Genomic DNA, 13,446 nt, shown 5'->3' with positions numbered 1-13,446 from the left:
CAGCTCCTTTCTGTTACCTCCATTCATGCCTTTATGTGCCTGTTCTCTCAACCGCTCGATTGCTATGGTTTGATTAGTTCAGAATCTGCTTTTCCTTTTTTTCACCACCTCCAATCAGCTCTGACCCTTTCCCAACATTTTGTGGTCAGCTTTAACTCCTCTCTACCATACATCCCTTGCTAAGGTCATCTTATACATTCACCAGCCCCTTTTATTAGGTACACCTTGCTGGTGCCAAGAAAATCTCAGACCACTGCGTCTCCACCATGCTGCCTGAACCGCAGGATGGATCCATACTTTCATGCTTATGTCAAATTCTGACCTTACCATCTGAATGTCACAGCTGAAATCAAAATCCCATTCTCCTCTGAACTCTGATATTAACAAGGCATTTTCATCAACACAACTGCCGCTGACCGAATATTTTCTCTTTTTGGGACCATTCTCTTTAAACCCTAAAAATGGTTGTGTGTGAAAATCCCAGTAGATTAGCAGTTTTTGAAATACTCAGTCCAGCCAGTCTGGCAGCCACAACCTTGCCACATTCAAAGTCACTTAAATCCCCTTTCTTCCCTATTCTGTTGCTCTGTTTGAACTTCAGCAAGTAGTCTTTACCACGTCTAGATGCCTAAATGCATTGAGTTGCTGCCATGTGATTGGCTGATTAGCAATTTGTGTTACCAAGCAATTGAACAGGTGTACATAGTAAAGTGGCGGGTGAGTGTATTTTAGATCGTCTATACTCCGATGGTCCTCAACCCATTGCTGCTGCTATGTCTCCTTTTTTGCCCCTGCCAGATATGTTTAGCTGCTGTCCTTCCTGTCTCCTGCCTGGTGGTTTGTGATCAGTTCCAGTTCTACCTTCTCCCAGTAGTTTATACGCCCCATCTTCAGCATCACTAGTGAAGTGATATTAAGAAAATAATGTGTTATCTAAACTTTTGTCACTGATTGCTAGCATGATGCCAAAAGTACAAGGAATATTCAGTAAGTATTGTAGCAGATTTAAATGTGTACCTTTTTTTTTTTTTTCTTTCTTTTTACAGGTAAGCAAATAATTTAAATTTAACACAGCACCCTGCATTCACTATATCTGGTCTCTCACAGTACACAGAACATGGAAGTGCAATTATTTTAGTAAACAAACTTCTAAATACCTTTTTTCACCAGCAGTATATAGCAGTGACTTCAGCTGAACATTGGTTAAAGCTTGTTGTAGGAGTTTTCTTTCTGCTCTAGGAGGATGCAAAAACCGTGACCTCTGTTTGGACAGTGCTGATTGGCCCTGTGCTGATCACATGCAGTCTCCTAAGAAAACAATAAAAACTCTATAGCAATACACACTAAACTAAGCATGTGCATGTGGCTACGGGTTCAATCTGTCTTATCAGAAGACATTTGAACAAGAGGAGTGGCAGAGAAGAAAGGATCAAACGGCCTTTTTACACAATGCAGAGGATTAACACCTTAGGTTCCACAAGCATGCTTTACTGCATATACAGACTGATTTTACTGTTGTGGGTTTAGTAACACTTTAAATCTAGGCCTATGTTTTTAAGAATGTGGCTGACATCCCAAATAAAAAATGTGTTTAGGTATTTTATACTTTTCTTTTTTAGGCTGATGAAACAAGGAATCACATGGAAGTTTGTCCTGAAGCTGCTATAATTATTCAGAATCTTGCAAGCCAATTAAAAAAATATGGAGGAGCTGCTCTCATAGCTGATTATGGACATTCAGGAGACAAGGCGGACACATTCAGAGTATGTATTATAAGGTTCTAACTTAAGATGGCAAACACCAGACCACTTTTGTATGTCTAGGTTTAGGGTCTGTAACCTCCTTGCCTCGTTTACTTAGCATCTCTAAGCTGTTTCTATCCTCTCATACTGAAGTATGGTGGCACCTTCCCCAGCACTAGTGCTTTCCTGTAATACAGTGTCCTTTCAGTTTTTAGATACTTCTAGTGGCTACCTGTAGCTGTCAATTAGGAGAATGTCCATAACTTCATTATTCAGTTCTTCATTTACTTAAAGAGGATCTTCACCCTGTAAAAAAGAAAAATAAATTTTTTTAGGGCCAGAAAGTAGGTTATTTGGTTGTCAATGTCATAGTTTATATCAGTGCTTGCAGTTTCGGAGGCAGAAAAAAAAAAACAGGCTGCATTTTTTCTGCACAGAACTGTACTAGAACGCAGTAAAACACATAAACGCACATGTCCCTATTTAAATTGAAAAAACAGAGGGGAAAAATGCACTGGAACGTGCCACAAACACGTAAAAAAAAAAACACGCATGCAGAAACGCATCTAGAATACGTTTCTATAGTGTGAACCAGCCCTTGAAGTCAACAGCTACAATTTTTGTAGCTGCTGACTTAAAAACCATACTTATCTGTCCCAGGATCCAGCAATTTCAAAATGTATCACAATCAGAATGTTTTCTCAACCTATACAGAGTTCCATGTTGCCATGAGTAATAGCAGTGGAATGGCTTAGCACCTGGAGGCTAGTAAAAGAACCATCACCATTACAGTGTATTGTGGGCAATCCTCTTGGTCATTGTTACTTAGTTAGGTTTAAATGAAACACATGAAGAGGCGATGCTTATTTCATGTTTTAGGTATATAAACTGTATAACTATCTGAAACATGATATCCCCCTTGCTAAGGCTGTAAAAAGGAAAAAAAGGCAGATTTACTTTTTCATGACATGGGCATATAAAGCCAAGAAATCCTTAAAGTTTATGCATCTATAGAATTATACTAAAGTTGTAGCTAAATCCACAGCTCTCTCATAATGTGTATTGTCATTTGACTTCCAAAGTTTGATCTTGAAGTATTTTTCCAGATTGAATATCTATAAGGACAGGTGTTGGAAGCTGTACTGTATCAGACAGAGGATGACAAAGCTTTTACTTTATTTTCTAAAAACGGGCAAATGGCAGCTGCTGGAAAAAGAATCCAAGGCACATCATTTTGTTTGGAAGCCTATAAACACTGTCTCTGTATCCATGTGTACTTGAAGCTAGGTGGCATACTTCAAACAACAGGACATTCTGTTTTGTTATTCAGTGATGTCTTTCATTCAGCCATCAGCCTTACTCAAAGCAGATTTACTGAGGGTCTGTAGAAAAAGATTCTATATTGCTAAAAAAAAAAAAAAGGACCCTTCTTCAGAGGAACACAGAGGAAATCTGAGAAAGAAAATATTTTTTTTATATGAGCTTAGAAAGGCATTCATTCATGCATAAAAAGTGCAGTTTGTTTATGCCTTCTGTCTCCTAACCTGTGAAAGAAGCCCCATTGATCAGCCAGATCTGCTGTTCTTCTACCTGACTATTGCCTCAAAATTTACCAAGCTTTGCTATCTGGTTGTCCTCTCATTCCAAGTGGCATTCTTTAGCAATAACCCCACCTTGATGTAATATCTGTTATATATCCTGAAGGTTGAAGAAGTATTAAACCCAAAAACAAACATTTATTGTACTGCAGTATTGAGTTTGCTTTTTTTTTTTAGGCTTTCCTCCTTCTACTTTCATCTGGTGATCCAGTCTGTTTTTCAAAAGCACAAGCTCTCCAGCAGAATGTATCAGTTTACATGAATAAGACAATCTACTTACCACTGGCAGTGGTGATTAAAATGATCAGCTTTTATTTATTCATGCAAAATCTTTTATCCCAAAAGGAAATAACAGTTGACTTCAGTTTTATTGTATTGAAATGTGCTAATACATTTAACACAATACTACCCCACCCCCCGAGTTACAATGTTGCTCTCTGCTGTGCTTCCTGTGCTCATTTATCTAGAGTTGTGTCTTACTACTGCAGGAGGTGTGTTGCTGGCCAGGTCACCAGGTGAAAACAGAGGAAAAAGCCAAAGAAAAGAAAACTGATGCAGCTACTACATCTAATGATTGGTAATATACAGTATAACTCATTTTTGATCTTGGGTTTAATGCCCCTTTGAGTAGCCTTTTCTTTTTAAAGGAGAAAAATGGAAAACAGTGATAGAATACACGGTTTTTAAAGTACCTGTATGTGTGTTCATATACAGTGCCTTCTATAGAGTCCCAGACTTCCAAACCCAGAGTGCCCTTGTTATGCCAGTCTCAACTCTATAGTGATGCCCATATAGCACTTTTAAAGGCTATCTCCATGTTTAGCAACATATTACATGTGACATCCATATCTGGAGTGTAGCATGTTTCTAAGCACCACACCATGGCAGGCAGGCTTGTAGTTCTCAGTGGACTACAGACTACAAATTCACCTCTGTAACTGAAAGCCCGTATAGAGAGCTAGAGGAATTGTCTGCAGGAACCTGACATTGCACCCACTTCCTTCTGATTATGAGTGCAATATCAGTCTCCTCTGTGTGTAAAAGAAAAAAAAAAAAGTGCACCCCTAGCATCTTGCCAACCAATGATGTCGTCAGAGGACGTCGGTACCAGTTGGCAAAGGTGGTGGAGGACTAATTGCTTCTAATGTTGGGTGACCCACATGTGTGAATGCTGCTGCAATATATAAAACTATTCAGTATGTGGTCAGAATACTGCTTATACAATCAGAGGAAGATGGATCACACCACCTAAAAAGTTTTTTTTTTCCCCCCCTTAGGGGCTGAACGGAAAAATGCTAGCACAAAATCTAGAAACAAGGTGTCAAGTATAAAATGTATTTTCTCCAGTTTCCTTCTTGTAGTTGTATCTCGTCACATTGCATTTTTAAGACAATTACTCAAACAAGTACTTTTCAGTTCCACATACAAACCTGAGATTTGGAACACCTAACTTATACACAAGGATGAGGTCATTAATCTACCCATATTCAGCTGTACCGAAATAGCATACCTAGAGAAATAAGATCAAAAGATAATGGTACACTTTGAAACCTACACATTTTTGCAGCATTTACTAAACCAACCTGCTTCTTCAAATAGAGGCCATCTTTCACATGACATATGCATCATGGGATCAGCTACTATTGGTGATTCTATGAAATAAGGATCATGGTACATGACATACAGTACATGATACATGGTTGTTGTATGAGTACTTTATTAAAAAGGTAAAACTTGCAACGCTACAACAAAACTAAATGTTATAATTGAAACCTAAAGTGTTAACAATCACAAGCGGAGCTTGTTGCACTGACTGACGTTACAAGCTCATGTCTTTGGAGTTAGACAGTGGCATACATGTGAGTAAATGTATGCCAGCTTTTTCTGTTGATTGTACTTTAACGTGGTTTTATATAATAAATGCTATACTAAGATGCTTCATCCCACGTTTATGTTCATGTGATGGAACATTGAATATTGGGTCATGGAGGAAAATTGGGAAACTCCACCTAGAGTGGATTAGTGCCAGTGAATTCTCAGGCAGAGGAAACCAATCTTGCAGCTATACAGGTGCAGTATTTTGTTGTTGGAATTACAATAGTGATTATACTTTAGATACATGTAGCATTTAGTAAAAAAAAAAAAAAAATTCCTACCTAAATTACCAGCCAGCCTGCAACAAACCAAATTACCCTGTCTAACAATTAACGTTAAAACAAGGGGTTTAGTTTGCAAACATTTGCAAATATATGCGCAAGCTGCAGAGGCCCAGTGTGCTGCAGTCCTAACTATCAACTTTGAGTCTCCAAAACTGGAGCACATACTTTATATAATGTATAGATTGAGGGCAGGCATGCCTGGAGGGATCCCACCCCTCCTTAAAGGTATAGGGACTGGAACCCAGCAATAGCACCATGGCATCGAAGGTATCCAGTGTGTCCCTTCACCAATCGTACAAACAAATGGCAACCATCCCAACCTATAACCAGCCTTTGCAGCAAGGAGCATATAGAATATGCATATATTTGGAAATGTGTGAGCTCGGGAATGTTTGTTGTTTTTTTGACATGCGTCGCCCTTTCATGTACTCCTTGCTGCAAAGGCCAGGTGTAGGTTGGGGTGGTTGCCATTTTATTGCACTGTTGGTGAATTGGTGAGGGGGAGCACTGAATATCTTTGCTGCTGTTGTACCACTGCTGATTGTCCAGTGTGTCCCTATACCTTTAAGGAGGGGTGGGCTCTCTCCAGGCATTCCTGCCCTCAATCTATCTATTATACTGTATATGTGCTCCAGCTTTGGAGACTCTCAAAATGTATAGAGTTAGGACTGCAGTACACTGAGGTGCTGTGACATGGCCTTTGCAGCTTACGCATATATTTTCAGATGTGTTCTGTTAAGGTAATTCAGTTTACAAATCTTAATGGATAGTAAGTAGTAAAGCATGGCAATACAAACACTGAAAAGAGTTTTCTTCCATGCTTTAGCATATTAAAAAGGTAGGTAAAATAGATTGCACTCACATATACATGTGCTGCTCCCAGCACTAAAATATTAGCATAGAATGGATAAAAACGTTAAGCTCTGCTGCTCTGAGCAGGCATGCGTTCCACAAGCTGAAACCAAGTCACCAGAAGTGCCCCAGTTAACGTCCCTTCCGGTGACTTGGATTCAACTTATGGAACCCACACCGGCTCTTATAGGAAGAGCAGCAGAGCTGAACAGGTTTATCCATTCTATGCCTAGATATTAGTGCTGGGAACGGCGCATGTATATGTGAGTAATGTAGCCATCATGCATACAGAGATGGACGCGGTTCTCCTACTTGTTAAGGGTCTTCCATCTTCTATCATGTCCTCCCAAATCAGCTTTCCTCATCCCCCCTCCCTCTCTGTTGAGTGACATGTGGTCTGTTTGATGCAGATCACAGGCAGCAAACTCCGTGGGAAGGCGTCATGGCTATCAATCCCACAACCGAGCTGGGGCCTAGCGGTCTGTTAGCTGTGGAATCTGGGATATCGTAAAACCATAACCCAAGTCCTTTACTGAGTTCAAAAGACATTCCAGAGAGTCGTAAAAACAGACTTACATTTAAAAACTAATTTTTTCATATAAGTTTATATCTTCACGTAGGACATAATTACCTAAACATGGAGCCCATATTTGGACAGCTCAATTTAAGGCCATTCGCCTGACATATTACACCCCCTATCTGACATATACAGGAGAGCAGAAAAACTATATCTCCTGAACCATTCAAGCAGTTCTCATGTTTTATATGTAGACGTTCCGCCGGTGATTCTGAGTACTAATCTACTAGTGGCAAGGCTACTAAATGCACCGAGAATAAGTTATGAATCATAATAGAATCTAGGAGAGTTTTTGGTCATAGCTGAGGTCTCCACCTACACCTCCCTCCCCAAATGAGGTGATTGGTTTACTGCTCCAGGGAGACACCCTGTGGAATTGCTAGAAAAAGCTGAGCTATGTATAAGAGTTGGAAGATTCTCCCTTTAACATTGGAACCAACTTTGGGAGAAAACGCCCTTTTGCTCAGAAAACTTGAAGCTGCTTAACCCAAGGCTTTTTGGCAAGTACTTTATCTATCTAAACTTCTGTTATCTCTTTGCTGTGCTAATGTTCTCTGTATATTTATATATATATTGGCTGCATCTTTTTCTGTAAATATTTTTATTGCACCCTTTTTGACCTTTTAGTAATAAATTTTACTTTCTGAAAGTGTTGAACTGTTTCTAACGCTCTTTAATGCAAACTACAAGTTCCTGCTGCTGAAGAGCGCTACTGTGTGTGTGTTTAACCCTCTGTATAACCTGCCTGTGGTGACAGTGGTATACAGACGATTATATTGCCGAGTTTGCTCTTTCTCTGTACAAAAAGGAGGTGGTAGCAGTGTGAAGGGTTAATTGTGTAAATAACCTGACCCAGTAACAATTGCTCCCAGGCTGCCGGCACATAGATTGTGGTCCATTAGCTGGAAAATCATTGTGCAGGGTGCAGCTGGGCGTGGCATTGTTACGCACGTGACAGCACGGTTTTGGATTGGCTAGTCTTTCGGTCACAAGTTTGGTGAAAAGGACTGGGGTCTGACACCGTGATCGTAACATATTGGCAGCGTACGTGGGACAGTTTGCATTAGAGCTTCAGTGCATTGTTAGGAATTCGCTCTGCACTGAAGGATTGTAACCCTTGTGGAAACAGTCCTTAGAGACAAGCGGTGCATAATAAATATATATATATGTATAGATAGATATAGATATATATATATATATATATATATATACACACAGTGGGGCAAAAAAGTATTTAGTCAGCCACCAATTGTGCAAGTTCTCCCACTTAAAAAGATGAGAGGCCTGTAATTGGCATCGTAGGTAGACCTCAGCTATGAGAGACAAAATGAGAAAAAAAAATCCAGACAATCACATTGGCTGATTTGGAAAGAATGTATTTGCAAATTATGGTGGAAAATAAGTATTTGGTCACCTACAAACAAGCAAGATTTCTGGCTCTCACAGACCTGTACCTTCTTCTTTAAGAGGTTCCTCTGTCCTGCACTCATTACCTGTATCAATGGCACCTGTTTGAACTTGTCAGTATAAAAGACACCTGTCCACAACCTCAAACCGTCACACCCCAAACTCCACTATGGTGAAGACTAGAGATGAGCGAATCGAACATGACGAAGTGGAATTCGTTCCGAAGATTTGGAAAAATTCTATTCGCGACGAATCCGAAGATTAGCAAACTTCGGATGCATGAATCGAATTTTCCCAAAAATGGCGGCGACGTGTGTGGCCACGGAGAAAATGGACAGAGAAGATGGGGCGGGGATCTCTGGGAAGGCGCGCAGACAAGGCGCGCTGACCCATAATGCATTCATGACATGTGATCGCATTAGCCAATCAGCAGCCAGCCAGCACTGTGTAATGGTGGAATTAAATCGCGGCCATCTTAGAATTCTCCATTAGCCTCCGGTCATTCAAGAGAGACAGACCTGTGTGTATTAAGGGACAGAGTTAGGGCCACAGAGACTTTAGGGCCACAGAATCGTTACTCAGGGACACAGAATCGTTACTCAGGGACACAGAATCGTTACTTAGGGCCACAGCTATCAAAGAATCGAAAATTTAAAGTGACATACACCCTTTTTTTGGTGGCTGTCGTGCACAGTTGGTGCTGCAGTTTGCTGATTGTGCAAAATAAACTGACTTTCTGCTTCACAACCACTATTGTACGTTCAAAGAGTTAAATCCATTTACACGCCGGCTGGCGGTAATATTTTTTGGGTGATTAGTGCATTCCAGTGACAGAAACGTACAGTTTCCAGCCAACGGCAAGCTGCAATTGACCGATTGTGTACAATAAACTGACTTTCTGCTTCACAACCACTATTGTACGTTCAAAGAGTTAGATCCATTTACACGCCGGGTGGCAGTAATATTTTTTGGGTGATTAGTGCATTCCAGTGACATAAACGTACAGTTTCCAGCCAACGGCAAGCTGCAATTGACCGATTGTGCTAAATAAACTGACTTTCTGCTTCACAACCACTATTGTACGTTCAAAGAGTTAAATCCATTGACACGCCGGCTGGCGGTAATATTTTTTGGGTGATTAGTGCATTCCAGTGACATAAACGTACAGTTTCCAGCCAACGGCAAGCTGCATTTGACCGATTGTGCTAAATAAACTGACTTTCTGCTTCACAACCACTATTGTACGTTCAAAGAGTTAAATCCATATACACGCCGGGTGGCGGTAATATTTTTTTGGGTGATTAGTGCATTCCAGTGACATAAACGTACAGTTTCCAGCCAACGGCAAGCTGCAATTGACCGATTGTGTACAATAAACTGACTTTCTGCTTCACAACCACTATTGTACGTTCAAAGAGTTAAATCCGGTTTTATTTTTGGGGTGCTTATTGAATTAAAGAGTATGTCAGACAACACGCAGAGGAGTGGCAGAGGAGGCAATGTTTCAGGAGCGAGCAGACGTGGCAGCAGAGGAAGGGGTCGAGGCAGCACTAGTCGCAGCCAGAGGCCAGTGCTCCCGGTGTCATCCAGCGGTCGTGTCTCCACCGACAACCCTGCCGTCATCGATTGGTTGACTCGGTCGTCTTCCTCTTCCCAGGTCACCTCTGACACCTACAGCCAACGGTCGGTGGGTACGTCAGACACAACTGTTAGTTGGCATGGCCCGGGAGCAAGCCCACTGAAATCACGTGTCCTCGACCTGCCCCTGTCCTTTGGTGTTTCCTCACCAAGCGAAGTATCGCATGCTGTGGGCTCAGCCCCACTGTCCATACTGATTCATGGCCCCCTGTACCGGCTCCTCATGAACGTGGTTCAGCGGGTTTGCATCACTTAACGGCAAATCGTTGACAAACGCTGGGACGTTCAGTGTTGTGCGCATTAAGCCAGACACCAAAGGGCAGCACAGACCTGTTATTACTCGCTCAAGCATGGCTGAACAAAACCAGTCTCTACCACAAATTGGACCCAGACCTGCCCAGGGTCTCGTAACTAGATTGCACGGGGGAGTAGAGTCCATTATCGGAATTAAATAGACAAAACGCCACACCAAAAAGAGTGGCCATTTCCAACACTTATTCCAGAAAGAGGAACAACCCGTTTCATATACGGCCCGTAGACGTTTCACGTCTGCCACATTCAGTCGATTTAAGACGCAAGCTCCACTTCCTGTGGTCTCTGACCGTCGATATACCTTTAAGTGTCAGCTTTGAAGCTATATTCCCTCCGGAGCACTGACACTGGTGCCCTTCCGTCAACATGCCTTTAAGTTTCAGTTTTCAACCATATTCCCCACAGAAGCCAAACTCTTGGGTATCCCAGAAGCTGCTCAGCGGGTCAGGGCAATAAAGCTCCCGGTTCGCAGGTTGTTCCGTCTTATGGATGGAAGTACGACGGTATATGATCTTCTTCGCACCCACGGCATCACCTCATAGAATCTCTGCATTGCATCTGCAATCACAACGCTGACTTCCCGGATCGCCACTCAGCCATTGGACTCTTGATAGTCGTCTCCCCACGCTGCTGCTGGGGGGACTTTTTAACCTAGGCCTGTGTATGGCCTTTAATTGAAGCTGCTTACGCTCCGCCACTCTGCCATGGGCCTCTTTGGTATCCCAGAAGCTGCTCAGCGGGTCAGGGCAATAAAGCTCCCGGTTCGCAGGTTGTTCCGTCTTATGGATGGAAGTACGACGGTATATGATCTTCTTCGCACCCACGGCATTACTTCGTAGAATTTCTGCATTGCATCTGCAATCACAACGCTGACTTCCCGGATCGCCACTCTGCCATTGGACTCTTGATAGTCGTCTCCCCACACTGCTGCTGGGGGGACTTTTTAACATAGGCCTCTGTATGGCCTTCAATTTAAGCTGCTTACGCTTCGCCACTCTGCCATGGGCCCCTGTACCGCCTCCTCTTGCTGCTGCCAGGTCCAGAGTGTGTCATGGGTCCCTGTACGGCCTCCCATTGCTGCTGACTTCATCGCCAGACTCTGCCATGTGCCACTTTCAGGTCTCCTTACACTGTTGGTGGGTTCCATTTTGTGATAGGGTGCTGTATGGCCTTCCATTGCTGCTGCCTCCACCGCCACCCTGCGCCATGTGCCTCTGTCGTCTGCTCACGCTGCTGACGGCTTCCGCTTTTTAACCGAGGCCTGTGTTTGGCTTCCGAATACTGCTGCATCCACCGCCACCCTGCGCCATGTGTCTCTGTCGTCTGCTCACGCTGCTGACGGCTTCCGCTTTTTAACCTAGGCCTGTGTATGGCTTCAGAATAATGCTGCCTACACCGCCACCCTGCGCCATGTGCCTCTGTCGTCTGCTCACGCTGCTGCCAGGTCCATACTGATTCATGGCCCCCTGTACCGGCTCCTCATGAACGTGGTTCAGCGGGTTTGCATCACTTAACGGCAAATCGTTGACAAACGCTGGGACGTTCAGTGTTGTGCGCATTAAGCCAGACACCAAAGGGCAGCACAGACCTGTTATTACTCGCTCAAGCATGGCTGAACAAAACCAGTCTCTACCACAAATTGGACCCAGACCTGCCCAGGGTCTCGTAAGTAGATTGCACGGAGGAGTAGAGTTCGTTATTGGAATTAACTGTGAGGGACTTTTAAACCTAGGCCTGTGTATGGCCTTCAATTGAAGCTGCTTCTGCTCCGCCACTCTGCCATTGGACTCTTGATAGTCGTCTCCCCACGCTGCTGCTGGGGGGACTTTTTAACATAGGCCTCTGTATGGCCTTCAATTTTAGCTGCTTACGCTCCGCCACTCTGCCATGGGCCCCTGTACCGCCTCCTCATGCTGCTGCCAGGCCCGTAATCTGCCATGGGCCTCCCATTGCTGCTGCCTCCACCGCCACACTGTGGCTCCACACTCTGGTTTTGGCCCCGTGACTGCCCAAATGAGTGAAGTGTGCGGTGATTCTAAGATTGATGGCACTCATCTGCATGTCATACTGACTGACAGTATTATTTCTCTTCCCCAGCAGACTCCAAGGGCATTTAAATTAAAGGTACAGTGTTCTGCACTAATATAAAGGCTCTCTGAAGCCTAGTAACACCCTTTTTATAAGTTAAATTCGCAGCGAATATATTCGGCTCGAAGCGAATTTATTCGGCGAATCAGCCGAACCGAATTTTTGAATAATTCGCTCATCTCTAGTGAAGACCAAAGAGCTGTCGAAGGACACCAGAAACAAAATTGTAGACCTGCACCAGGCTGGGAAGACTGAATCTGCAATAGGCAAGCAGCTTGGTGTGAGCAAATCAACTGTGGGAGCAATAATTAGAAAATGGAAGACATACAAGACCACTGATAATCTCCCTCGATCTGGGGCTCCACGCAAGATCTCACCCCGTGGGGTCAAAATGATCACAAGAACGGTGAGCAAAAATCCCAGGACCACACGGGGGGACCTAGCGAATGACCTGCAGAGAGCTGGGACCAACGTAACAAAGGCTACCATCAGTAACACACTGCGCCGCCAGGGACTCCGATCCTGCAGTGCCAGACGTGTCCCCCTGCTTAAGCCAGTACATGTCCAGGCCCATCTGAAGTTTATATATATATATATATATATATATATATATATATATATATAGTCAGGTCCATAAATATTGGGACATCGACACAATTCTAACATTTTTGGCTCTATACACCACCACAATAGATTTGAAATGAAACGAACAAGATGTGCTTTAACTGCAGACTGTCAGCTTTAATTTGAGGGTATTTACATCCAAATCAGGTGAACGGTGTAAGAATTACAACAGTTTGCATATGTGCCTGCCTCTTGTTAAGGGACCAAAAGTAATGGGACAGAATAATAATCATAAATCAAACTTTCACTTTTTAATACTTGGTTGCAAATCCTTTGCAGTCAATTACAGCCTGAAGTCTGGAACGCATAGACATCACCAGACGCTGGGTTTCATCCCTGGTGATGCTCTGCCAGGCCTCTACTGCAACTGTCTTCAGTTCCTGCTTGTTCTTGGGGCATTTTCCCTTCAGTTTTGTCTTCAGCAAGTGAAATGCATGCTCAATCGGATT

General features: G+C 43.1%; 1 protein-coding gene across 4 annotated transcripts in view; it reads left to right on the top strand.

The window, feature by feature from the left end:
* The window catches only part of NDUFAF7 (NADH:ubiquinone oxidoreductase complex assembly factor 7), an 83,565-nt gene that overhangs the window by 51,328 nt on the left and 18,791 nt on the right, over nucleotides 1-13,446 (top strand). For all 4 annotated transcript variants that reach the window (XM_089668540.1, XM_089668538.1, XM_089668541.1 and 1 more), the window contains one exon: nucleotides 1,620-1,763. In XM_089668540.1, coding sequence (XP_089524666.1) covers nucleotides 1,620-1,763 — 144 coding nt within the window. The remainder of the gene's footprint in view (nucleotides 1-1,619; nucleotides 1,764-13,446) is intronic.

This window comes from Staurois parvus, unplaced genomic scaffold (assembly GCF_062004578.1).
Source record: "Staurois parvus isolate SC_StPar_1 unplaced genomic scaffold, SC_StPar_1.0 ptg000059l, whole genome shotgun sequence".
Taxonomy (NCBI): domain Eukaryota; kingdom Metazoa; phylum Chordata; class Amphibia; order Anura; family Ranidae; genus Staurois; species Staurois parvus.
This window is presented reverse-complemented; position numbering and strand designations above follow the sequence as displayed.